The sequence below is a fragment of the Balaenoptera physalus genome, assembly GCF_965194825.1.
Source record: "Balaenoptera physalus genome assembly, chromosome: 10".
NCBI classification, from domain to species: Eukaryota; Metazoa; Chordata; class Mammalia; order Artiodactyla; family Balaenopteridae; genus Balaenoptera; species Balaenoptera physalus.
In genome coordinates, this window is record NC_138889.1 from 66,609,705 (window position 1) to 66,637,279 (window position 27,575).

General features: G+C 51.4%; 1 protein-coding gene and 1 long non-coding RNA gene across 8 annotated transcripts in view; one reads left to right on the forward strand and one right to left on the reverse strand.

Annotated features, from left to right (window-relative positions):
- The window catches only part of LOC309668375, a 485,025-nt gene that overhangs the window by 20,337 nt on the left and 437,113 nt on the right, over window positions 1–27,575 (forward strand). The gene's annotated exons all lie outside the window — the stretch shown is intronic.
- Window positions 1–27,575, reverse strand: part of DENND2B (DENN domain containing 2B) — a 151,340-nt gene that overhangs the window by 16,426 nt on the left and 107,339 nt on the right. For all 7 annotated transcript variants that reach the window (XM_082478069.1, XM_082478070.1, XM_082478071.1 and 4 more), the window contains 8 exons: window positions 17,782–19,041; window positions 14,254–14,390; window positions 6,220–6,371; window positions 4,103–4,318; window positions 3,072–3,168; window positions 2,402–2,446; window positions 1,209–1,393; window positions 14–123 (listed from right to left, as the gene is read on the reverse strand). In XM_082478069.1, the coding sequence (XP_082334195.1) occupies window positions 14–123; window positions 1,209–1,393; window positions 2,402–2,446; window positions 3,072–3,168; window positions 4,103–4,318; window positions 6,220–6,371; window positions 14,254–14,390; window positions 17,782–19,041 (2,202 nt within the window). The remainder of the gene's footprint in view (window positions 1–13; window positions 124–1,208; window positions 1,394–2,401; window positions 2,447–3,071; window positions 3,169–4,102; window positions 4,319–6,219; window positions 6,372–14,253; window positions 14,391–17,781; window positions 19,042–27,575) is intronic.

Sequence of the window (27,575 nt, forward strand, 5' to 3'; positions counted from 1 at the left end):
GGCCGGGCCTCACCTGCTGTACTCTGACACAGGAAGCCAGTCTTTGGCATCAGGGAAGCAAAACTGGGGAATGGCCTTGAGCCTCTCCTCTGCCTCCCGCATCTGCTTGGTGGGTCGGTCCAGCTGCAAGGAAGAGGAATGTGGGGAGAGACAGATAAGAGAAGACATGGAACTTGGGGCCGGTGGGGGGTAGCTGACAAATATCTCCTCCCCCGAGAGTCCTAGGTGGCGTTTGCCCAACTGGCATGCTTCTCAGCAACCGTACCCTGACCCCACTCCCATTTCTCACAGAGAGGTCCGGGTGTGGGCTGAGTCATCATTTATTCATTCAATATATGCCAAACTAGCACTTTCTATGTGGCACCTGGCATGTGCTGGGCTACCAATAGAAAACCAAGTGGACAAGGTCCCCGTCCCTGTGCATTCTGGTCAGCAGAGTGAGATAATCAACAACAAAATTTCAGAGGGTGCCACAAAGGAAATAAACAGGGCGATATGACAGAGATAAGTGGGTGGGTGGGGCTACTTTAGAGTATCTAGAAAGATCTCCTATTTGAGCGGAGAATGAAGAATGAGAAAGAGCCAACAGCCAAGTGAAGAGCTAGGGAAAGAAGGTTCCCCGCAGAGGCAATGGCAGAGAGAAAGGGCCCGAGTGTTACAGGAAGAGAAAGGAGGCCGGGTAGGCTGGCTGGGGAGAGCAGGGAAGGAGTGGCAGGAGCTCCGGTAGGTGGGGGAAATGGGGAGTGAGTGCTAATGGGTACAGGGTTTCTTTTGGGGGTGATGAAAATGTTCTAAAATTGATCACATAACTGTGACTATACTAAAAGTTATTGAATCGTACGTTTTAAACAGGTGAATTATATAGTATGTGAATTGTATCTCAATGAAGCGGTTAAAAAAGAGAAAGGAAAAGTAATAAGGTAGGAGAAGTAGCTGGGGGCCCTTCCTCAGGACCCTTGAAGTCCTGTAAACAACGTGGATCTCATTCTAGGCACGCTGGGGGGCGTTCTCTCCGCCCTCATCCTCCGAATACTCACTGGCCCAAACCCACCCCCTCTCCTCCCTCCTGGCTACAGGCAGCCATGCTCAGGGCTAGCGCAGTGAGGTGAGTTGCTAAGGCAGGAACAGGATCTCTCTTCTTCCCCAGATGGGCCAGGCAGAAAGGAGGAGGCAGAGGAGGGGGCAGGGAAGGAGGGAGGGGGCCTCACCTTGGGAAACTGGTAGGAGACCTCAGGGAGGTAAGTGTTTCGGGATGGCTTCCTCTTGAGGGACACCACCACAAAGTACTCAAACAGCTCCCGCTCCTGCCACTCGAGCAGCTCCAGCTCCAGGGTCCGGTAGCTGGGTGCGCGCTTCAGCATGGACTGGATGTGGACCAGGCGCTGCGTGTGGGCTGGGGGCAGGTCACACGTCAGGGACAAGGCCCCCACGTTAGCCCCCTCCACCCCATGCTCAGGGCTCCATCCCCGTGGGTCACCTCTAAGTGCAGGAGCCTAGTCTGACGGCCTGACCCAACGAGGTCCGGGGGAGAAGTGGCAGGAGCAAGGTGTGTAGCCTGTCTGCCCTGACACAGTCAGGGCCTCCTGGAGCCTCTGGAGGCTGAGCTGGGGCCAACAGACTGCCTGAGCCAGGCAAATCCAGGGATGCATCAACGGCACCCAGCCACCCCTGCCCCTGTGCCAGCAGGACTAGAAGATATGAACATCCACGAAGCCTTCATCCTAGGGCCCCTAACAGTCCTTGGGCTTGGACCCTTTTTCCCTGTCCCCAGGCCCAAAGTCCACTTGCCCACGTGCCTGGGGGACCAGCAGAGGAGGGGAGGAGCAAGCTAGCTCCCACATACTTTAATCATCCAGAAAGGTCTAGGCAGGGCTTCCCAGTAGAGAAAGAACAGAGATTTGCCCAAGGCCCTGTGGAACATGAAGGTCCCAGAACCTTTCCAGGGAGGTGGCAGTTCTCCTTTCTAGGGAGAGGGAAGATGAGTGGCCTCAGAGCCTCCAGAGTACCAGTTTCCTCAGACTTTGGTACATTTCTTCCAACCAGAAGAGGTACTTGTAACCTACTGAACCCACCTCTGACCCTCCAGATTCACATCACTTACCAGGCAAACCTAGCACCCAATTTTCATGGACAACGGCTTGGGAAAGTAAGGCAGGGTCACCAGCCTTAAATTTGGGAAAAGGGAGATGGTTGCATTTAACCTCTCAGGGCTGAGCTCCATGACTGTAGGAATGGACTCCCCTAGAGCTCCTTGCTCTGTTGGCCTCGTATCCTGCCTGCCATCGCCTCTCCAAATGGGGCCACTCTGGGATATTGGAACTGTATGTGCAGAGAAGGGAAGGCTGATTCCCCACAGCCAGGGCAGGAGAGGGTTCCATGCTCTTGGGGAGCCATGCCTCACCTTTGAACCTGTCGTCGGAGTCGCTCTCACTCTCACTATTCTCATCTGGAAAAGTTAAGAGCAGAGTGCATGCTTGCTGAGCCATTGCCCCACAGCAAATGTTTTCTGTGCCCCCCCCCCACCCAACTCTTCTCATGAGGGATGTTCCTCGTCCGGGCTCCAAAGGGCCCCTGGCCAGGTGCTGCGTGGCCTGGGGCCAGGGTCCCTCAGAGCTCAAACTGCAGGTGCTAATCTATATACAAACCCCTATCCATCCAGTCCTGATTCGGGGCAAGCTGAGGGCCGAAGTTGGAGGCTGAGCCAGCAGAGAGGCCTATCAGCCTGGAACACAAGGGTCTTGCCTCCAGGAGGCCAAGATTTGAAATGGGAAACAGACCACAGTGCTCAGTAAGTCTGGCCTTTCCTTTTGCCAGATGCAGATTCCCACACCCACTTTCCTATTCAGGGCCTCACAGCCCAAAGTCTGCACTAACCCTTCCCAAGGCTTTCTTCCCTCTTTGGCCCTCCCCTCCTATGTGGCCACTTTTTCGCAGGGCTCTACCCTCCTAGAAGACAGGAGGATCCTACGATTGCCCCATGGAAGGGTAAACTGAGGCTACTCCATGCCTCTCCCCACTTCTAATGCCCAAGGGCCCCAGAAACCTGAGCCAGCTCGGGCATCCAGGCCTACCTCTCAGTGATGATGTCTCAATGCTGGACATGGACAGCTTTTTTAACCTCTTCTTTCCCCGCTTGGCATTGTAGATGGAGTTAATTCTTTGGACAAGCTGGGTGAGAAAAGCAGGGAGGGTGAGGCAACCCTAACACCAACTGCCCCTGCTCCTCAGAAGGCTGATTTACAGAGGCCGTCCGTTCCCTTACTGGTACAAGCCTTCTGCCCTCCCTGCACTGGGCCCAGTACTGGTCTCCCTGCTGCACTGGTCCCAAGGGCAGACTGGTGGCTCCCCATCTCCTTGTCCCCTTAGTGGTCTCCTGCCCCTAAGACAAGGACTTTACACTTAGCTCCCCAGAGGAAGGAACTGTGATCAAACTAGACAGGATGGGAGCTCCTGGGTCTCAAGAGTCCCTGAACCAAGTGAGACAAAGAGCTGCTCAGAGGCAATAACAGGAACAAGGACTGAGCCTTTCCCCTCTGGGCTACAACCTGGGGCCCTGGCAGGAAGGAGCTAAATTCCCAATATACCCAAGCATTGTTTGTAGGCTAAAAATACCACTTGGCTAAATCCTGCTGCTTTGGGCTGGGGATTTGGGCCTGGCTGCCTATGTGTGCAAATCATTGCTGAACACTCTCAATTCTGAGAGTTATAGAAAGGAAGACCCATGTTTGAATCCTAGGTCCTTCAAAGCCTGGAGATGTTTCTGTGTACACAGAGACTTCGCGCACCCCACACTCACTAATGGGGAGCTTCTTAAGGACTGTTTCCATCCTCCCAGTGGCGTGGAGCACTCCCTGGGGGCCAGGCTAGCCTGTTTTCCCCTAACATCTGCACAGCATTAATCACTTAGTGCATCTTTATTGATAAGAGAAGGAAATTAGCCAGATGAAAAAGAAAGGCCAGTGCCTGGACCTGAAATTGATTTCAGGAGAATTGAGGAAGCAGGCCCAGATTAGGGAGGGAGGGAGGGAGGGGGAGAGAGAGAAGAGCCACCGCCTGCCTGCCCACCTGCCCAGCCCCAGCCAGCTCCAGCTGGGGAGGCTACCTTGGGAATGCGGCGGGCCCGGCGGCTGGACAGCAGTTCACTCGTGGTGCTGAGGCTGTCCTCATTGAGGCTGGAGGGTGAAGATGGCAGGCTCAACTGAGCCAGCAGCAGCATGTCGTCATGGCTGTGCCTCTTGGGTAATCGTGGCAGCCGGTGGCTCTTCCTTTCTGACCAGTTCCCACTGCGTAGGGACTGGCTGCCGGGTTTCAGGGAGAGCTGGCATGGGAGAGGGGACATGGGAGAAGGACTCAGCACAGATGCCTTGGCCGGCACCTGTCTGCTGGGACCTGGACAGAGCAGCCACAGGCTGGCATCCCAGACTCCTCCAAATCCCACCTGGAGTTTCCATCTACCAGGGTTTCCTCTTCTAAGAGCTCAGCTGCTGAGCAGCAGGTCAGGGCTAGATTAGATACTTGCTTCCACAAAGGAAGCTTAACTACTTCTTCCAGAAAAAAGAAAGCAGAGACCAAGAAAACTGGGCTGTCATCTGAGTGGAAAAAGAAGGCCAAGCGAGAATTCTGCGGGCCCCTCCTGAGCTCTGGGACAAGGCTTAGACTCTGCTCATTACTGGGTGTGGTCGACGGAGCCAGTCTTCCCCACTCAGCCCCTGAGTTAGTCCTAAAAGGCTTCTCTAGCAGAGGCCAGAATCTACATGTCAAGTGAGCATGCCAGCCCTGCTCACTTCTTCCAGGGAGAATACAGGGCTCTGACCACCAAAGCCTGGCAAGGCAGGCCTCGGAGCCAGTGGCTCCCTCACCTACATGGTCCTGGGCTGCTCCCATCCCTGCCCGGATCTACTTTCTGCCTCCCTCTGGCTAGACTGACACCCTTCAGCACAGGGCACCTTACTCTCGGCGGATCCTGCTCACCACCAAAAAGGCAGCACCCCTGCAAACTTGGCATGCCTTCCACCTGCCGTCTGGATCTGGCATTGCCTCTCATCACTCTTCAGCAAGTCCTCCTTCCCCCCCATCCCCCAATTTCCCATTCCCACCCAATCAGTCTGGAAATACAAATTCAATGGAAGCTTATTTGAACAGAGCATATTAGAAAGGTAAATCTTTTATAAAAAGTCACATCATTCCAAAGCCAGAAGAAATAATTTTTATATTCTCTAGCCAGTGTTATAAAATATCTAGGAGAGGGGCTTCCCTGGTGGCACAGTGGTTAAGAATCCACCTGCCAATGTAGGGGACACGGGTTCGAGCCCTGGTCCGGGAAGATCCCACATGCCGCGGAGCAACGAAGCCCATGTGCCACAACTACTGAGCCTGCGTGCCACAACTACTGAGCCCACGTGCCACAACTACTGAAGCCCGCGCACCTAGAGCCCGTGCCCCGCAGCAAGAGAAGCCACCGCGATGAGAAGCCTGTGCACTGCAATGGAGAATAGCCCCCACTCGCCGCAACTAGAGAAAGTCCACGCGCAGCAACGAAGAACCAACGCAGCCAAAAATAAATAAATAAATAAATATATAAATAAAATTTATTAAAAAAAAAAAGATCTAGGAGAGTTAGAGTTGCTTGGGTAGGTCCAAGATAGGATCTCCATCCTCCTGCCCACCATGGACAAGGCCAGAATGAGCTACAGTCTAAGAGCTTCCTTTGACTCTTCACCTTTCTTCTCATTCTGCCTCTATCAGTCCATTCCTTGGAGATTCATCCATTCAACCATTAGTACTCAGTGGGAGTGGTTCCAGGTCCTGGAGACACCTGTCTAGTTCTCCAAATCAGGTTCTTAGGCCTACGCCTGTCCCCTAAGTGCCAGTGCTGAGGTCAGTTCTGCCAGAGCTGCAGAATACCAAGACTCCAACCTGGGCCCTGTCTTCCTGTTTCCAGGAAGGGGAGGAGAAATAATGATTAGACAGGAGACTACAGGGGCTCCTGCCTTAGTTTTGCAGCTCAGAGCTCAAGCAGTGAAGGGAAGAAGGTGGGACAGGGTGCCCCTAAGAGCACATCTCGATTGTCCACAAGCATATCGACACGGCAGAAGTCCCTGAGTGCAGAGCTCTTCCCTGACGTCATCTTCGCCTAGCACTAGTGAGGCAAAACGCCTGAGCGGAAGCTGGCCCACACCTCGTGCTGACCCTACAGACCCAAGTCAGGGCTGCTGTTACCTGAGTGGGTGGGTTGTTGTACTTCCTGTCCTGAGGACTCCACATCCTGTGCAAAGAGTCCAAGGAGTTCTCAGACAGTTGCTGGGATTTTCGTCCTGCTCTTCGGCTCTTTAAGTCCACATCCTCATATGGATTCTCCTTGGGCAGATCTCCTGCAGAGGAGGAAAAGTTAGAGAAGGGGGCGAAGGGAAGAAGGAAACACACACACACACACACACACATAAACAAGCAGAATTCCTGTGAGCCAAAGAGAGTGGCTTCTGCCTGGCCCTTCAGCTCATGAGTCATGCAGCTGCCCGTCTGCAGTGGGGAGGCTACAAACAGATCCTGGCTCCGAGTCCAGAAGCTGAACCCCCCACCTCCAGTTCAGCTCAGCCTTGCCTGGCCTCTGCTTTGTAAATTCAGGGATTGCACAAGACTGGCTCAGCCACCCATGCCTGTGCCCAGCCAGAGGACAAAGCCAACACCAGGCGTCTCTCCTTGGCTCCAGTCCCTTTGCTGCGAAAGCCCCAGAGATATACAGTTCAAGGTAGGAAAGGCTTTCAGAGGTCACACGGCTGTCCCTTCACCCGCTGCTCCCTGAGGACCACTTCTGGAGATGGGCATGGAGGGAACTCTGCGAACGCTAGGGAGCCGGGCTTCACCAGGCCTCCCTCCTGCCTGTACACTGTGCCACAGCTCTCTCAGGACAGGGCTTTTGTCTGGTCCACTGAAGTAGTGAGCCCTCAGTATTATTTGTTCAATGAACCGCTCTGACTACAGCGTCTCTCCGCTTCCTCCACCACAGACCTCAGCAAAAAGACAATGGTCATCAATCCCCTTTTGGAATAAACTCTCCTGCTATGACACATGGGAGATGTGAAAGGCCTGAAAGGAGTTTGGGCTGGAGGGGTGGGGTTGGTGGGGAGTTCTTGTTTCTCTTCTCAGGACTCAATTCTAAAATCCCTGGCAGTAGGCACTGTATTGGCACTACGAGAAAATCACAGAAAGTCCAAAGTATAGTCCCTGCCCTTGAAGAGCAACCCCTTCCCACAAGCCATGCCCTCCTGCCTCTTTCCTGCCAACACACACCTGGACTTTTCTAAAATACAATACTATCATGAGCAGGGTCAGTCCTGGAACCACAGTCGTGCAGCAGAATCACAGTGGTGACAAGGTCCACGGGGACAGTGAGTAAATACTGCCCTCTACTGCCCTTCATCTTGTCTTTCCTTAGCCTCCCCTCGGTATCAAGGCCACTGTTTGGGACGCAGGTACCAGTGGCCAGAACACGGCTTTGCTGGAGGTGGCACACAGGAAGCTGCTAGCAGGGCTCACTCCAGCTTCTCCGATCAGCAGCGGGATTGAGCTTGGGTGATCACTGAGCCCCAGGGATGCCTGCCCGTGCCTCCCACCATAGAGGAGTTCAGACGTCACTTCTCAGGGAGCAGACAGAAGAAAGAGCCATAGACTAGCCACAAAGGCCACTGGGTGTGTAAGCTTTCCCAGGATAGGACACAGCAGAAAAACCAAATCCCTACATGCTTCTTCCAGATTTTTCCATTTCCAAAACCAAGATCTCCCCCAGTTGTGGTATCTACTTATTACTATCATGGAAAACCACCATGAACTTAGGAAATGCCTTTACAGAGGTGTAGGGGGGAGGGATAGGGGGGGCTGTGAAGGGGGGATTTCGGTCACAGCTAATTAGACTGCCATGGGAGCAATACAAATCTCTGTAAACTTATGAGTCAAAGATGGGTCAAGGAAGGATTTGGGACTGAATTAAGTGATTCCCAACACCAGCAGAGTCCCCAGCAATTGAACAGACGTTTTCCTGTAACACAGTCATGCTATGAAAATGACTTGTCTCCATTCCAGAGCCCTGACTAAGCAGAGCTGGCCCAGCAACCCTGCCTCCAGAAGCCAAATATGAAACCTGGCATCCCCTGCATGTTTTCTCCAGCCTACCCAACTGTGGGCACTTAGAGAGGAATCAGGATAGACTCTGTATGTCTTGGTCCCTCTCCAACATATATCCTACAGCAGTGAGGTTGGGGGACCAAAGACTGGAGAAAGCCAGGACATAGTCTTCCTGATCCTGTGAAACAGGACAGAGCAGAAGGGGTCAGGAAGAACATCTATTCCAGGCTCATCAAATCCAAACTGCTTTGGGCTGGATGACCAGCCAGAGTCCTTATCATCATCCCCCAACCTATAGGACGACTCTGTCTCAACTCCTTTAGAAGAGTTGCTCCAAACTACTGACACTTGGGGCTGGATAATTCTTGTGGTGGTGGACTATCCTGTGCATCTGAGGGACGTTTAGTAACAACCCTGGCCTCAATCCACTAGACAGATGACAGTAGCATCCCCAGTTGTAACAACCAAAAAAAAGTCTCCAGACACTGTCAAATGTCCCCTGAGCAGATGGGTGGATAAATGGATGATGGGTGGATGGGTGGACAGATGGACGATGGAAGGAAGGAAGGAAGGAAAAGGGAAGGAAGGAAGGAAAAGGAAAGGAAGGGAGGAAGAAAGGAAAGGTGGATGAGTGGATGGGTGGATGAAACTGTACCCCCATCCCCACCCACCCCATTAAGAACCACTGCTTTAGATAGATGTTTCTAAACTTCCTAATAGCTTCTGAGTGCCATGATGTGAGTCCCAAGGCAAACCCTCTTTTCCTCCCTCCTTCACTCTTTCTCCTCTCTCCCTTCTTTCTTTCCCCAGAATCAAAGCTGTGAACATTAATATAAAATCCAAAGCTCCAGACTTCCCTGGTGGCACAGTGGTTAGGAGTCTACCTGCCAATGCAGGGGACACGGGTTCGATCCCTGGTCCGGGAAGATTCCACACGCCATGGAGCAACTAAGCCCGTGCGCCACAACTACCGAGCCTGCGCTCTAGAGCCCGCGCGCCACAACTACTGAAGCCCTCACGCCTAGAACCTGTGTTCCGCAACAAGAGAAGCCACCACGATGAGAAGCCCGCGCACTGCAATGAAGAGTAGCCCCCGCTCGTCTCAACTAGAGAAAGCCCGTGCGCAGCAGCGAACACCCAACACAGCCAAAAAATAAATAAGAATTTTTTTTTAAAAGTTAAAAAAAAAAAAAATCCAAAGCTCCAAGAAATAGATGCAGGAGACTGAGGCCCAGGGAAGTAACAGATGCACATCAGTGATAACCTGGGAACTGAAAACAGTTGGGAACACCAGGCTCTCAAGCCCAGTGTTGCCTCTGGAAACTAAATTTCAGGAAAGCCTTAAATGCCTGCTCCTCCCGACTGCCCAGCCCTAACGTCAGCCTCTTTCTTCTCCAGCAAGGTTAACATCCTCTCTGATATAACCAGGCCACTAATCATTTCTCCAGGAAATGACGGCTGGCCCTGGCCCAAGCCCTGCCTCCCAGCCTTAGCTTGGGCCCTTCACAGCCCCCGTTCACCTATTACTCTCAGCTTCCTGGGCTGTTCTGACTACCCTTCTGGAGCTGCCTCACGGAGACACCCCCAGCCATCTGTCCAGGTGGTAAGGGTGCCCAGGGGATGGGGATGTGCAGAGACCAAGCAGTCCCCGAGGCCTAGAGCCACTAAATGGAATCTGCTGAGAGCAAATCAATCCCAAAGCAATGGCTCAGAGCTGGGAGAGGAGGAGGGCTGGAGAGCCGGGCTCGGAACCTTCTCTGGAGGAGCAGAGACACAGCGAAGCAGAAGAAGCTGGAGCCGAGGGGAGAAACCTGGGGAAGCTTTGGCAGGGACATGGATGGGAGACCGGAAGCCTGGCAGACCTCAAGACTTTCACCTGCATTCTTGCCCACGCAGCTTCCTCGAGGGCGCTCCACGCTGCCCTTGGAGAGAGAGAAGAGGTAGGCCCTCCTCCCCCGAGGCCTGGCCTGAGCAGCTCCATCTCATCAAGCCCAGCTGTGGAAGCCAGAGGTCTCAACCTTTCCCAGCTTTGCTGATGAGACAAGGGACAGGGGCATCGCCAAGAATTTCTGCTTTGCACTCTTTTAAAGGCGCTGGTCAGAGCCCAGACTTAGCATACGGATCCTCTTGAAGGAAGAACCCAGTCCCACCTAGCCCTGCCCCCACTCCTCCCCACGTCTCCTTTGGTCACTAACCACAGGTGCCAAGCACCCCACCCCCCAACAAACGCACAACTGGAAGAACCAGTTAGAGAAGGGGTGTGTGTCTGTGCACAAGCACTGAGAATTTCCCCAAACGGAATCTTTAGCTTCCCAGACCACACCCATGGCTAGGGCCATGGGTCTGCAGCTTCCCTCCCCAGCCCTCTCCTGCTTCCAACCAGCTGTTTCTCCTGGTTCTCAGCCTCTTCCCCTCCCTCGCACAGTGGAGACAGGGCCAGATTAGGGGCCCAACTCCCCCGACAATACATAGCACATCAGATGGGGAGCTCTAAGGGGCCAGTTGTTACCACCCTCCGAGGTTGGACAACATTTACCAACTGCCCGGGCACCGTTCCCTGGACTGCACCTCTGGGCGGCAGCCTCTATGCTGTTAGATGTCTCTGTCTCCCAGCCTTGGGACAAATGAGAGAAGAAGGCAGAAAGAGCAGAGGCTCAAAAAGCTTTGCAGTAAGGCTGACTGGCTCCGTCCCCAGCTCCCACCCCGCTCAAGTTCCTGGAAACTCTCCCTCAGCCCCAGCTAGCTGATGGGAGTGGGAATCTCTGCAGGAATGCAGCCCAGGCTCCTTGGTCAGGCGCCGAGGCCACTCCACATAACTCTCTAATAAGCTGCTTCCTTGGGTGCATTTTTAACTGTCAGGCTCAGAACGCAAACGATTATAAGGCTTTGTAGGATAGCAGCATCTTCCAGAGGCAGATGTCAAATTGGACAGGCGAGAATTAACCAGCCCCACAAAGCAACATGGCAGTAACTTTATTTCTGAACCACTCGATTGCAAATTAGCAAGATAACCTCAGCCTGCTTTGGAGTATCTCACCCCAGTTCCCAAGGTGTCGTGCCTGGCATGGGAAGGAGGCTAGCACACTCCCCAGGGCCCCTCGTTCAGGTCCAGGGCTCACGGAGAAGACGTGTTAGTGTCTGGGCCAACTGGCCCTCAGCCTCTTACAGACCAGGAACTCCAGACCAATGGGCTGGTCCCCGAGACAAAGACTCAGCACGGGAGCTCTGGCCCGCGCCCACCTCCTGCCACAGCCCGATTATCACACCCCCAGAACAAAGCTCCATCTGGCCCTGGGCAAGGGAGGCAGCACAAGAAAGAGCTGGATAGTCCCAACCCGAGCACCTCAGCCTCGCAGAGCACAAGCTGGGCCAAGAAGACAGAGAAGGCTCCCAGGAAGTCAGGCACTGGTCAACTGGAGGCAAAAGTGAAAGTGACATTCAGAGTTCAGCAACAAGGGCCCCCCACCAGAGCCTCTACGGGGGTGGGTCCAAATTCTTGGGCCTGTTGCCAGGGAAGGAGAAAGGGTAAGTCAACCAGAATCTGAGAGAAAGAGAGATATTCTCCCTTGTATTTCCCTCTAGCCTCCCTGGTCAGGTCTAGAAGTTCAGACGGGGCTGCTAGGGGGACACTGAAGAAGAAAAACGTGCCCAGGGCACTGAACAACCGGAGACGCTGAAGCCCACCCTACCCTTACACCACAAGGGCAACGCAAAACACCCAGGTGCCCTCCCTCCTCCCTCCTCCCCATCCCTCTCCCCCCACTCTCTACACAACGCTCCAAAGACCCAGAAGCTAGCTGAGCAGCTAAGGAACATGCCCCAGCCCCAACCCCAACCTCACCTCGTACCAGCCCTCACCCCTAGCTTCCAGCTCGTCCAGCTAAGAAGCAACCAGGCTGCTCCTCTATTTTCTTGCCTCCTTGAGCAACATCTCAACGTGGCCGGAAGTCCCCTCCACTGAGTGAGGAGGCTGAGGCTCAGATACGCTAGCCTCCCCCCTTCCTCTTCTAACCTGACCTCGGGATGCCCAGAGAACGGTTCCGTTGCCCAGAACGGTGCCTCCAAAATTCTCACCGCCCGCCGTGCCCCACACACACCACACACCGTCCCCAAACAACCCCGAACAGAGCCCTGCAGTTATGGAACTCTGGACAGGGAGAAAAGGTTGAAGCAGCCCTTTCTCTGTTCCAGCTCAGCTGATGCAAGAACATTCCCCCGCATGAGATCCCTGGGCAGCACAGAAAGGCTGCAAAGCCTCCTCCGAGAAGAGCGAGCAGTGAGGCCCCAGCGTCGGCAGCGCCTGGATCCTGAGCGGGGGCAGCTGAACACTGGAGTCTGCCCTGTCCCCTGCGGCAGCCACACCGGGTGCTCCCAAGGGCCCTGGGCAGCAACGACACGTGACAGTTCCTCTCAGACTGGAGGAAATAGACCTGTACCCTGCTCAGGGGTGGGAGGCAGATGGGGCTGTGCCCCTGATCCCCACAGCTCTGGACCTCAGCTCTGGGCGACCGTGCATACAAAGCTTTTTCCCAGTAGTAAAGGAAGAGGCCTCCCTCCCCAAACCCGTTTGCTGTTCTGGGGAATCTCGTTCCCACAGTCCTTCTGATATGACCGAATTTCGGACGGCTACATACTGTACACTCCCATCCTGGGAAAGCAGTGCCTGTGTGGACCTGAGCACTGATGCTGGCTTCCCAGAAATCCTGGCCCAGCAAGTTGTACGGAGAAAACTGGGAAACTGATGGCTCCAATCAAATCAGGGAATAGAGGACCCTCTCTTCTGAAGATTCCACAGTCTTATCTGGAGGGTTCTCCACTAGGGCCACTCCTCTCTGTATCATGCTCACTAAGACTATGTTCTTCAGCCCCCAACCCGGCCTAAGGCAGAGATAAGAAAGAGACAGAGATGAGGGCAGGAGCGGTCAAGGGCAAGGGCACTTGACCTTCCTTTCTCTTCAGAGACCTACGCTGAGACACACGCTTTACTTGAACAAAACTGAAGCCCCCACTGAAGAGAATGAGGCCAGAATTAAAATAAAGTTCAAAAATAAACCCAACCCAGCCTAGACAACGGGCTTTTTGCTGTTGCTCAAACACAAGTTTGGCAACACAACATTCTCCCAGTTGTTGGAGGGCCATTCTCCACGGTGTCCTACATTTCCGACCTTCTGAGCAAGAGGAATTAACGGTTCCAGACTATCTTTTCAAAGATGTTTATAGAGCAAACAGCCTTGGAAGACAGTGTCTCCCTCCAGGGCAGAGGCAGATTTGTTTGCTGACCAGAATAAAAAGGATAAGGTCTCCTTATGGGGCAAAGGTTTGCTAGCAGCCCCTTGAAAAGCTTGGGGTTTCCTAAGCTTGAGGTTCCTCAGCTGGGATGCAGAACCACCACGTGTGCAGCCTCTACCTGGGCCTCCTCCCCACTGCCGCATGGGACTGGCGAGCAAGGGGAACCCATGTGAACATCAAGCTCACGTGGCCTGCTGTGCCATGAGTAACAAAGTCCTTTGTCCAAGTGTCTGTGTCTTCTGCCAGCATCTGTGAACTGGGGCAGGCTAGACTTGTTAGCTTGCAGGCAGAGTGAAATCTCAGATACTTTCACAGTTCTGACACCACTTACTTTAAGGGAAGAGTAGGTGAGATACATATTAAGGACCAGGCATTGTGCTAGGTGCTTTGATATATATTTTATCTCATTTAATCCTAACAATAATCCTGTGAAATGTTATTACTATTGTTATTGTTGTTGTTACCATCAAAATATCATCATCACCATTTCATAAGAGAAAAGGTTCCAAAAAAGTTAAGTGATTTGCCTAAGGACACACAGCTAAGAAAGGGCACCTGTTGGACTCCAAAGCCTTGCGAAAATAAAAGGAAGGGATGATGTGGTTTCCCCCTTCTTGTGGTCCCAGAAGCCCTTTGGGTTCCGATTCATTCAAGGCCAGGCTTTAATCTCTTAGCTGCTCAGTCTTTTAAGCTGCTTTCTCTGATGCCCGTTTCCTGGAGAAGTTCCAGAAGCTGGGCCAGGTCTGCCCACAGCGAATGAAGTGGAAGCTGGAAGTGCCCCTCCTGCAGCCATTCTTCTGCAGCACCACAGACAAGCCAGCCCGCCACTCTACCCCTGCTTACCCACAATATCTTCATAGGCATTCTCTTCTAAAGTGCTTTTGGATCCAAACTTGGGTTGGCTCTCAGTACCATTCTCAGTGGGAGAAGAGGGGTACAGGGACTGGAGACTGGATGCATCCTCAAACTCAAAGGATTTTCTGCGGATAACAAAGAGTTTGAGTCATTCCGGCTGAACCCGACTCCTGCTGCCCTGGTGGGGAATGGCCAAGGGCAATAGCAAAGACCGGAGGTCCTCCTCACAAAACCAGCTACTGAGCAAAGCATCAAGATGGATCCAAACTTGCCATCCAAATGAAGAGACAGATGGTCTGAAAGGCCCCAGCCCCGGTGCCTGCAAATAATACCAATAACAACTACCACAGCTGAAAGGGATGTTACGTGTCAGATGCTGTGTCATATGCTCTACACATGTTAGCCCACTAATCTTCACAATGCTGCTACTAGGTATCGTGCCACTTTAAGACTGATTAGCTGGAGGCTCAGGGAGATGAACTGATAGAGGTAAGACTCGCCCAGGATGTCTGACTCCACGGTCTGAGCTTTCGACTTGGGCCTCCAAGCCCCAGAGAACATCATTTTTGAGAAGTATCTGCCATTACCAGAGGAATTGAGTGCCTCACCTGCTCTTAGAGTCTCACATCATGCCTGTATCCGAGCAAGGTCTCCGGCACTGAGTAGGCAGAAAGGGCTCAACATTGGATGGGTGATGCTCAGGGCTGTTTGGGGGTTGGGGAAGCAGCTGGTGGTGGATGGTTTGTTGAAACAAGAAGGCGCTGAGCCCTCAAAACAAATCACACCACTTCTGAGGTAGAACTAGGAGGGGGCAGTTGCAGCCAGCAGCTACTTCCATGACCCTGCTTCCCTTCAGCTCGTCACCTGCTCCTTTCCATCCCCCAAATAACCTTCCCTTCTACTGCAGAATTTCAAAACCACAGCTGGTTAGCTTCTCAGACACCCTGAGCCCACAGTACCCTCTACTCCTCCCCTTCATCAGGGAGGTTCTTCCCTTCAACATCTAAGGCTTGGTCCCAGCTGCACGCTCTCCCTCTCCAAGGCAGGTCCCTCCCAGGGAGGGAGAGAAGGAAGTGCACTGACTGAATCCATCCTCTCACCCATTAACACCTCCCTCATCTTTGGGAACCATTAGACCTTTCAGCTGATGCAGTCCTTTCTCTCTTGTTTAATGAACAACACCCCAAGGGCCCTGGGGTGCAAGTCAAGGACTAAAAGTGTCCTAAAGGCCACATCTTGTTCTCAGCTTGCCTGGCTACCGTGCAGCCCTCGACACAGACAAACACCTCACGTTGGCCCTCTCCTCCCTCCCCTCTGTGACACGGTCCCTCCTAGTTTTCAACTGCGTCTCAAGCTCCTGTGAGGGATCCCCTTTTCTGCTTGCCTCTTCAATGCCACGGTCTCAGAGTCCTGTCTTCAGGACTCTCTTTCTCACTCTGCACTTTCTGGGGCCCCAATATTGACGACCATCACCATATCTACCATTTCTACCACGATGACTCCCAGATCTCTCTGTCACTGGCCCAGACTTCTCAACCAGCTAAATACCCAATGGCTGAGCACAGTGGTTCCTGAGTGTTGGCCCGCAGACCACTGCTGGTCTGAGAGCAAGCTTTCACTGATGTATACAGTGGAGTCAACATCTTATGCAGGCGGTTCTCAAATCAGCAAAGGACACAAGTCACGTTCAGCCAAATTATCCTCGAAAATCCCTCAGGAAGGTTCCATGTCGAGGACCAACACACTGTCTTTTATTATAACTGATATAGTCAGTTAAAAACAGATTTCTTTTTCTTTGGTTGAATAGCAGAAATATATGGCTTGTATTTTTTTCTTAAATAAAGTATATTAAATACAAGAATCGTACCTGGCACAACAGATACAAACTTACTATTTCATGCTCCTCAGGGGAATACGCTCACTGTGTGGAAAGGCAAATAAAACAGCCTGTGCTTTTTGAACTGTTTTTCTTTTTTCTTTTTTTTTTGTTTCCAAGAGCACAGATTTAAATTTGCTGTTAATTCTTACTGGAAGTGACTCCACCATATATGGTATATGTGTGTGTATATATTATAAATGTAATGTGTGTGTATGTGTAGAACCTTCAGGTTGATGTAACCTCCTCCCATCCCCTTTTTTCACCTAGCTAAATGCTTCTTGCTCTTCTAAATTTAGCTCAGCAACTCCCTCTCTGAAGACGCTTCCCCCACTCCCCACTCAGATGCCTCTTCCTCTGGGTTTCTGCAGCATCCCACCCAGAGGTGGATCAGGGCACGCAGCACAGCATCTATGATTTATTTATACATCTACCTCCTGCACCAGATCACCAACTCCTTGAATGGAAGAGCCACATCTTATGTGCCCCTGTGTCCCCTTGACCAGCACAAAGCCTTGGTGCACAGCAGGCTCTAGACAGATATTTCTAGAAACAGATGACTAAAGACAAAGCAAACACTCTTGGCAGGCTTGACGTAAAGAGTCCGTGAGCATGCTGAGGTGGGCCAAAACATGGGATTACCTTTAGCCAAGGGCTCTTCTGCCTCATGAGTCTGAACCTTTGTGATGTCTTCCTCTCTGCACATGGCAGGAAAGTTTCTATATGAGATGGGATATGCTGGATGGAAGCCTGAACTATGGGGTCAGATTGAAGAATCTCCAGAAGCCAAACAAACCTGAATGCCCACCTGACTCTGGGTTAGAAGAGAAAGGCAGTGAGGGGTAGGAGGACAGGCCTTCCAAAGGAAGCTGGCTCCCAGCCTACTCCAATTCAGAGAACAAGATGCCTGTCATCTTGCACCAACTCCAGCTGCTCCAGCTCCCAAGTCACTAAAATTGTGGAGATGGCCCGGGTACTCCAGTGTCAGGAATGCTGAGACTGACCAGGAAACCAATGTGACCAGGTCCTTCTTGGACATGGCCAAGAAGCAGATCAAATGTTCTTTCTCTCCTTTTTCCATCAGTCTCCCCTTTCAGGATCCAAAGATCCCCTCTTCATATAAGCCCAGGGTTCCTGTATGGCCACGCAGCCCTCAGGAAAGAGGAAATCATGTTAAATGTGTCAACACTTCTGTGTTAATGGTAACATGCAATATTTAGATAATGCTTCAGTCAAAGAAATAAATCTCTAGCTGGCATTTCAGGTAGTTATGAGGCTAAGATCTTACTAGTCCTCAAGGGACTGCCAATTCTATCTAAAAGTAAGGTGGCCCTACCCTTCCCACAAAGGAAGTTCCAACAGGGCTCTACCCCAAAGGCCAGACCCAGCCAGCATGTTCAGTACACAGCATTTGGAAGAAGCGCTTTCACCCTCCCACTCACGTTGAAGTATCCTTACCCCGCAAGAGCAGAAGAGTCAATCTTTCTCACCTAGCTCATGCTTCACCTAACATTATTTGGTGCTCCAGAACTTAGAAAGCACTACTGACTGTGACCCACAACTAGAGTCTGCTTCTGCATCCTCTACTGACAAGAAAGCCGCCGGGCACAGCTCTATGTCACGGGAGGGGCATTCGTTACCTGCTCTGGGACTTGCGGTGACCGCGCATGTCCTTCTTGGGTCTCCGGGTGACTGGTGGGGCTGGGGTGGAGGGCAGGGGGGGCGGAGCAGCAGGTGTGGGTGAAGGAGGTAGACCATTGCTTGGCTTACTCTTGGGGTTCTTGTCAGCCTCATATTCAAAGGTGCGCTTGGGTTTGGGGACAGGGTTCACAGCGGGATCAGGGGAGCTCTTCGATGGCAGCAGCTGGGAGGCCGGGCTATTTCCAGGGGTCCCCGGCTTAGTGGAGCCACTACCTTCCCTCTCCGGGGGTGAGTCCGCCTCCCCCGCAACGCCAGCCACTCCTCCTGCCCGGCTGCCGGCGCTCACACTCGCGCTCCCTGTCGGTTCCTCCAAGGTGCCCAAGATCTCAGTCTTCCTTCTCCCTCGGTCTACACTGTAGCAGCTGCTGGGGAGCTGGGGAAGCCCCCCACCCGGCTGCTCCTTCAGGGCCTGTTCAATTTTCTGGATCCGACTCAGCACCGCTGAGCTCTCCTTCCTGCTGCCGTGCCCCCTGAGGAAGGCACTGGGCTCACTCCGGCCTGGCCGTTTCTCCAGACGATAGAAAGAGTCCCGGACAGGGAGTGCCTCTCCCTCCTCCTCGGTCTCAGGGTAGGAACACTCAGAGAAGGTCCTGCTCATCCTCCGGAGGCCCTTGAAGTCGAAGGTCTTTTCTGAGCTGCAGGGGGACGGCACTACACTGGGACAGCCCACACTGGGGCAGCCCTCACTGGCCACCCACTCGCCCCCAGAGCCCTCCCGCTTCTCTCCACAACCGCTCATCCTGGGCGAAGCCTCTCGGCGACCCTCCCATGCTGAAATCTTCTCCCGGATGCCCAGGCTGTGGGCACGGGGGCCGGTGCGGTTCAGAAAGATGCTCCGTGGGCCCGCTGCTGACCCCAGGGACGGAGTGCTCTGGGCGAGGGGGAGGCAAGCAGCTACTCCCTCTACATCCTGGGCTGCCCCCTGGACATTCTCCTTCTGGTCCTCTCTCTTGCACACTGAAGGGCTTCTGTCCAAATAACCGAAGCTGGTGGCCTTGAGGGGACAGACGGGTGGTGAAGTGTCTGGGGAGGGGGCTTGAGGATTTTGGGGTGAAGGATCACGGGGATGCCAGTCCTTGAGGAGCAGCCGGGAACTGCAGCGGCTTGGGTACCTGCAGGCTGACGTTTCACTGTCACTGAGCGGGTAGATGGGACTCCTCGGTGGGGAGAGAACTGGAGGTGGAGAGACTGACTGAGACCTAAGAGGGGAAAAAAAAAAAAAAAGAAGAAGAGAAAATGGCAGTGAGTGGCCTGACAACACTGTTTCATTCTTAAAGAGCTCAGCATCCCTTTCCTATAGGACTCGCAAGCTCAAAGTACTGTATGCAAGTAACGGACCTTCCAAGGCTGTCCTCAAGGAAAGAAACAGCTCCTTATCCACAGCAGGCTAAACTCAATGGTCCTCTCTGCCCAATTCATCCCTAGAGACCCTGAGTACTGTCTGCAACAGAAGCCAGTTCTATGACAGGCCAGGGCATCCCCAAAGTCCACATCTGTCAATCAGAGAACAGTAAGATCAGTGGTGTGCTGCTAAATGTTGACCAATCGGCTCCTTGGGCGAGAAAGCATAGATATGTAGCATCTGCCAACTTCCACAGTATAAATATTCCTACTATGGCTGATTTCAAACTACCAATGTGACCTCATTGGATGTGGACTTGGGAAGAAACACTAATGATCAACTCTCATGAACAAAGCATCTCCAGCATGCCATTTCCCAAAGTGGCCCCAAATATGCACTCAAGCCCTTTGATCTATCTCCTTGACAAGCCCCATCTCCCCCGAGGCTTCTGCTACTAGACGCAAGATACCGCACCTCAGCTTGGGTCTTGATCAGAACTCAGATTCCTGAAGGTCTCAAAAGGATCAGGAGGGCCCTTCAAGAAAGAATCCTTTCCACGCTCTCAATGAGGAGGCTAATGGGGAGGGGAGACCAACTCCTTCGCAGCTCTAGCCTCTAGCAGTGGCATCGTATCAAACAAGCATCAGCCATTCCCCAGCTCCAAATCAACACCCCGGTCTTAGCAACTATCGGGAACAGTTCTAAATAAATGTTTTTACCTATATTTACTCATTGAATCTTCACAAAAACTCTGTCTTATTATTATACTTTATTATTATCTTCATTTTGCAAATGAAAAACACTGAGGCATACAAAGATCAAATATCTCATTCAAGGTCTCTAGCTAGTACGTGGTGAAGCCAGGACTACACTATACTGCTGCTCTAAAGAAGAAGCAGTGGCTTCTGCCATCTTTGTGAACTGCCCGGCCCCCCAGACATAGGTCAGCAGAAATCCCTGCAGCACTGAGCACAGCCCTGTCTCCAATGTAGCGTTTGTAAGTATCAGGGAACCTCTTAGTCTTCCCTACTAGACCACGATTTCTTCCAGGTGGAGGGACACGTACTCAGTGTCTAGAAGGTGCTCAGTAAATGATGAACAAATAAAGACAAGAAAAGGTAACGGTGAGCTTACCGAAGAGAACCATGGGCATACTTCCTCTTCAGCACACTTTTCTAGTTGTCTACTAGGGTCCTCACTGTCAACTTTCAGAATTTTTCCCAAACCGTTTTAGTTCAAAGACAGCAGGGCTTTGCCAACACTGCATGCTACCAAGGCCTACCTGACCCTAATGCTGTGGCCCTCAAAGCCAGGCGGTCCAGCCTCGCAGGCTCCAGAGCGCCACGCCATCCGCGGAACGCAGCCAGCTGCCCCTGAGCCAGGCTGCAGTCACTGCTCCATCACACACAGAAAACTGCAGCTCGGGTGAGTCAGGGATTGGCCAGCAATTCCCTGTTGGGTCATAGCCTCTGGCTGCCCCCGATCAACAGGAAACCTCAACATGCTTAAGTTGTTTTTAAAAGGGCAAGTCAAACAAGAGCCCTCCTACGTGTACATGGGCACAGATGAGAGAAATTCGGTGCCCAGCCAAGCCGATGACCAAAGACACTCAGCTCAGCGAGGAGGTGTGAAAAGAGTAAGCCTCGGTACTCCCTAGGGTAGGCAGTGGTAGGGCAACGAGCCAAGCTTGAGCCTGGGGAGAGCCCAACCTACTCACGATCGAGAAAGGCCCAGGCCCCTCACTTTTTTCACAGAACCATGGATGCAAAAGGTCATGAGTCCAGCCCTGGAAGCCAACAAGTGTCCGGGCTACACAAAGGACTCTATGTTTCAGTTATTCTCCGTTGGAGGCAGGAGAAGATGCCTTTTATAGAGGATGACCTTATCATGTGTTTATTCATTTAATAAATACTTAAGTGAGCACCTACTATGTGCCAGGCGCTGTTCTACATGCTAGATACAAGAATAAACAAGAGACAAAAATTCATGTCCTCATGAAGCTTGAATTCTAGTCGGTGATGGCCAGTACCTAATGAGACACAGAATCTTTTAGGAAGCCTTTTCAAACTACATATGCCTCATTTCTCCAGACATTTTGATAAATGCTCCCCTAGCCACGTATCTCTTTAACCCTCAAGGTGAGAATTCACCGGTCCATGAAGTCACCTATGGGAGGGTGGAGGGGTGGGGGGTGGCTCCCATAGGGGGACAGAAAAATGGTGAGAACCTCTGGTCTGTTTGATTCCAGCATGCTTCCGATGATTTCAGAAAGGATGATTCTGTAACTTCCCTCAGTAGTTCAAACATGGAGATATTCCCACAAGTTAAGAAATTCTCTCCATGCCTAGTCTGCTTTAACTGAGGTTTAGTTTTTCTCCTCTGGTGAAGGATAAAACAGAGAAGAGACGGGTCCTTTCCTTTAAAGGTCCTGGTCTTCGGATCTTTGCTGATCTGGGGCCCAGAGCTGCAAGTGCTCCTCGCCCAGCCACCCCACACAGGCCAGGCCCAATGTGCTCCAGCAACTCAGGGTGAAAAGGGGGCCTGCCTATGCTGACCTGGAGCCCGGGCATCCCCCGGTTCATCACAGAGAAGGCAATGTTCACTCACTCTACGATCATAGATAAGGCCCTGCCCTCATGGGGCTCCGGATGCTCACCTGAGGGTAGAGGTCACTGCATCTCTCTACATGTTTCTGATTCTACCTGTTATCAGGAACATGACCATGGGCAAAGCCACACACTCTCTCTGAGCTGCCAGTTTCAATTCCTCAGAATTGTTCTAACTGTATCACAGGGTTGTCGTAACGGGCACATGTGACTATGGATATGAAACGATGTCATACATTGTAACTCATTATTACTGTTAATTATTAGTAGTAAGTTTTTCACCAGGTTATCTAGGCCAGCTGTTCTCAGTAGACGGTAAGAACATCACAGTTGCAGGGTTTAAGTTCCAGCACAGCCACTAACAAGTTACATGACTTTGAGCAAATAACTTTCTCTAAGCCTCAGTTTCCTTATCTGTAAAATGGAGGTTAAAAGGACACATATCTCAGAGGATTGTTGTAAGGAATAGAGACAATACGCATCAAGTGTTGAGCTCAGTGGCTCACACTAGTACTCAATCTTAGCTTAATAATTACTAATATTAACAAGGAGCTGCCTAATCAGAATAATCACTTGGCAAACTTTTTAAAACAGTTTACCTCTGTCCTTGGATTCTAAACATTTGGGGTGTGAGGGGAAAGGAGTAAATTAAATATGGCCATAAATTCTTTGCAGCTCATGCTATCAAAAGGTTGAGTCTATTCTTCTGCCCCTTGAATCTAGGCTGACCTTGTGATTTGCTTTGACGAATAGAATATGGTGGAAAATAAGTTGTCTCAGTTCCAAACTTGAGGCCTCAAGAAGCCTTGCAGTTTCCGCTTCACGCGCTTGGAACGCTGCCCTGAGACTGTCACGTAAGAAAGCCAGTCTAGTGTTTCAGAGGAGGAGAGGCCGTGCGCAGCATCACTGAGGTCCCTCAGCCGACAGCCAGCCGCCACATGGGCCTGACACATGGTGAGGTCATCTTGGACCCAACTGAACCAGCTACATGAGCAAGCCCAGGGGAAGCCAGTAGAGGAACTTCCCAGTGAACGCACAGAAACACGAGAAATCATAGGTTGTTCTAGCCCACTAAGTCTTAGGGTGGTTTGCTACAATGCAATAGTAAAATGATGTGGTGGGAAAGGCACTGTGTGTAATCGGCTCTCCCCACCCCAGTGCAGGACCAGGGCCCTGGGCCTTCCATCCCCGTGCCTCTCTCTTCCTCCACTTCCCTACAGACCAGCTGCCAAGGTCTGAATGTTTGGACTGCATCCCTCTCCCCCTCTCTCTCTCGCCCTCCTCGAGGCTCTGGCACTCTTTTGGGAGTCTCCCCTGAACACTCCCTAGAAATGAAGCTAGTCCTGCAATCCCAAGAGTCAGCTTCCATCAGTGCTTGCTCCCAGGTTGAGGGAGGGCTCAGGAGAATCTGTTACCTAGAGAACAGGGAGGCTTAAGGAGGAACACACGGGGGGCTAGCAGTCAGGATGCGTGTGTCCTTGTGACAGTGAGTTTACACAACAGGTGGCACCTCCTTGGCATGGATGGGAGAGGGTGCTCACTCTTGGGCTTCAGTTTCACTCTCTAGTTGTTTCCCAGTTCCTCAAACTGAGGTCGGAAGTGAAAGCAATTCTCCCCCTGTTGGAGAAGGAAAGACTATGGCCAAGAGAATGACAGTGCTGGGACCCAGGCTGCCTTAGGAAGCCAAGCACCTGAGCAAAGCCTTGTTTTGGGTCTGGTCTCCCATTCTGCCACTGACCGTCTCCAGCTTCACTTCTTCAGGGCTCTTGAACAGCTCCTTGCCACCCTTCCCTGAACCCTGAACAAGGGAACAAAGGAAGCCACCTACTCCCCAGGCCACAGTGCGGTAACTGTACCAGGCTTGAGACACACACCTTGGTTCTTCATCCATTCAACCAGTATTTACTGAGCACCAACTATATATCAGGTACTATTTTAGGCATTAAGGATTGGCAGAGACTAAAAATAGACAGTCTCTCTCTACAGGTTACGCTCTTTTTTTTTTTTTAATTTATTATTATTATTTATTTATTTATTTATTGGCTGCGTTGGGTCTTCGTTGCTGCACGCAGGCTTTCTCTAGTTGTGGAAAGCGGGGGCTACTCTTCGTTGCGGTGCGTGGGCTTCTCATTGCGGTGGCTTCTCTTGTTGCGGAGCACGGGCTCTAGGTGCGCGGGCTTCAGTAGTTGTGGCACGTGGGCTCAGTAGTTGCTGCGCGTGGGCTCTAGAGCGCAGGCTCAGTAGTTGTGGCGCACAGGCTTAGTTGCTCCACGGCATGTGGGATCTTCCCGGGCCAGGGATCGAACCCATGTCCCCTGCATTGGCAGGTGGATTCTTAACCGCTGCGCCACCAGGGGAAGTCCCTCTACAGGTTACGTTCTGGTAGAGGGAGACAGTATGGCTTTAGTTGTCTCGAGTGAACAGACAATAAACAAATCAACCCTGTGAGATGGTTGTGGGGCCAGTGAAGAAGAATAAAGCAGGGTAAAGGGGTAGAGCTTAACAGTGAAGCAGATCAGGGGAGACCCCTCTGCCAGGGAACATGTGAACAGAACCTTGAGGAAGTAAGCAATGTGTATATCCGGGGTGGTGGTGGTGGTGGGGAATGTTCCAGGCAAGAGGAGCAGTAGGGCAGAGGCTTGAGGCAACTGCAAACTTACTGTACTCTGGGGGCAACAAAGGGGCCAGTGTGGCCAGCGTGGAGTAAGAAGAGAAGGAGTGGGCTGGAGATCAGTCAGAGGCACCAGAGAATCCCATGGACCAACGATGAGGCTTGGGCTTTTACTCTGAGAGAGAAAGGAAGCTCTTGAAGGGATACGAGCAGAAGAATGACATGCTCTGACTCCATAGGAGAGAATGAAGTGTAGGGATGCAGGGGTGGCCACAGGGAGATTACTTAAAGGCTACTGTAACAATCCAGGCAAGAGGTTACAACCGCTTGGATTAGAATGGCAGATCTATCAACATCTATCTTGAGGGCTGTGCCAATCAGAGTTGCTGATGGAGTGGATGAGAGGTATGAGAGACAAAGGGAAGTCAAGGATGAATCACAGTTTCTGGCCTGAGCACCTGGTAGAAAGGAGTCAGGGTTACACCTTTCCATTTCGGATTCATCAGTAGTATATAGATATTATGTAAAACTATATGGCTAGATGAACCATCAAGGGAGTCAGCATATCTAGAGAAGTCCAAGGATTGAACCCTGGGGCACTCCAGCATTTCCAGCTCACGTAGAGGAGGAACAACTAGCAAAGGAAACTGACTGGGAAGAGCACGTAGTGAGGAAGGAAGGAAACCACGAGGAGTGATATTCTGAGACCTTCGAGAAATAGGGAGTGATCAGCTGAGCCAAATCTGCTAACAACGGAGCAAGGGAAAGACTGCGGAGTGATCCCTAGATTTAGGTAGTCACTGTGACCTTGAGAAGAGAGGTTCTGGTGGCAAGGCAGGGAGGGAAGCCTGACTGGAAGGAATTCAAGAAATGGAAGAGAGAAAGTGGAGATAAAGAGCTCGGACAGCTCTTTCAAAGGGTTTCCCTAAAGGGGGAACAAGGCAACGAGGTGGTAATTAGAGGAGAATGTGGGGTACAGAGTGTTTTGTTGGTGGGTTTGACATCAGTTATTACAGCATGCTTAAATGATGACTGGAATAATCCAGTAGAGAGGGGAAAAGCTGTTAATGCAGGACAAGAGTATAAGTGCAGGCAGTGAGCAAAGTGAGCAGGCAATGAAGGGCTGGGGACTCAATGCCCATCTACCAGGGGCGTCTTAGACTGAAGAACCCCATTTGCTCTCATTCCCATGTACCCAGGCTGAGTGTTTTCTCACACGATCTCATTCCTATGCTGCTTTATGCTTCCTTCACCATGGCTTTGACTCCTGCATATATTTCCAATTCATTCCACAGAGGGAAGAAAAGATCCAGAAATGTTCTTTCTTCCTGTCCTTCAAGCATTTGGATCCAGCTTCCTCTCCAACCTCAATGATCTACTCAATGCCTAAGTCCTATCAATTCTACGTCCTTCACATCTCTCAGATCTGTCCCTCCTGTGCCATTCCCACTGCTACTGCTGCTGCCTTGATTCAGATCTTATCTACCGGGACCATTCAAACAAGCTCTCAACTTCTCTCTCTGCTTTCGGTCTTAACCCAGTTCCAAGTCCAGCCTCTCGTCTCCTGACATCTTTCAAAAATACAAAACTCATCATGCTTCAAACTCCCCACTATATACAGAATGAAATGCAAATTCATCGGCATGGATCACAAGGCTTCCATGATCTGGTCCCTATTTTTCCTTTATCATTTCATACTGTCTTTTCCTCCAAACAAATCTGCATCCCACTCTTAGTCACATCAAACTCCTTGCTTTTCACAACTTTAGGCCTCCACGCATTCAATATTTCCTTTGCCTGCAGTGCTGCCTTGTGTCCACTTACATATCTCTGTAACTCCTCTATGGAATCTCTCTTCACCCTACCCCCCTCACCCAGGTGGAGATGTCTGATTTTTGATGCCTCCACTGTGCCTGGAAAAATGTCTATTATGGTACTTGTAACACTTTACTGGACTATATTTTTCCTCACCTGCCTCCCTTACTAGACTATGAGTGAAGCTACTTGAAGGTGGTGACAGGGTCTTGTTAATCTTGGTATCCCCTGCTCTTTGTACTGCATCTAGAATTTAGTAGGAATTAATGTATTTGTGCTGAGTGACTAAATGAATGAATACAAAAATAAATGATTAAAACCTAGGTCTCCTTATTACTCCTCAGGGCATTGCTTACAGACTTCGTTGCCTCTCTCTTTGTGCCATATGACCTGAAGAACAACACAGAAAGGTACGCAAAGCACTTAGTGCAGCCCAGCATGGCTGTCAGTCCCTAAAGCCCTCTCCCATAAGGCAAAAATCGTACCCTAGACCAAGAGTCTAGAGACCTGGGTTCTGCTCTGGTCCTGGTTCCATCACTTCCTGGATGGGTTCATGAGCAAAGTCACCTGAATTCTCTGAGTTCCCCCTGCCTTGGAAACATGGAGTCTTAACCACTGGACCGCCAGGGAAGTTCCCTCAGGTTCTTTATCTACAGAACAGGAGGAAAACACTTGCTCTGAGTATCCTCACATACTAGCTGTGTGACTAAAATGATGTAAATTTTAAAAGTGTTTGAACACCATTAAAAGTTCCATGAAGACAGAAGAAATATAAAAGAAAAGTAAATACACAGCAGCTAAGACACTTAATATGCTGCTCTTATCACCTCTTTATTGCCCTTTATTCTAAAATCTCAGAGCTTGCCCCTGGGGAGGCAGACACTGTGAAACTGGGCCCTCGTGCCACCACCTTGCCAGCAGGCAGCCAGCTCTGGTCCTCAGCAAAGGTGTGGATGCCAACGCTGCAGCACATGACTGGCCAAATCCAACATTTACAGGAGAGGGAGTAAGATAAACAGATAGAAGGAGAAAGAGAGAAAGGGGGCGGGGGAGAAAGCAAAGGAAATTTAACAGAGGAGCATAAGCACGCACACACACGCACACATGCACACATGCACGCACACACACACACACACACACAAACGTATAAAACAAGTGAGCAGGACAGAAAGGGCATGAACTAAGGTAGAATGAGAAACAAACTTAAAGAGAGGGCAACGTGTGTGTGCGCATGCACGTGCACATGTACAGACAGAAAGTGAGAGTTAAAGTGCAAAATACGTGCCCTTCCCTCCAGTACTGTTTCACAAGAATACAACCCAACCCTTGGGTTAGTGACCTGGGCCATCCTCCAGTAAC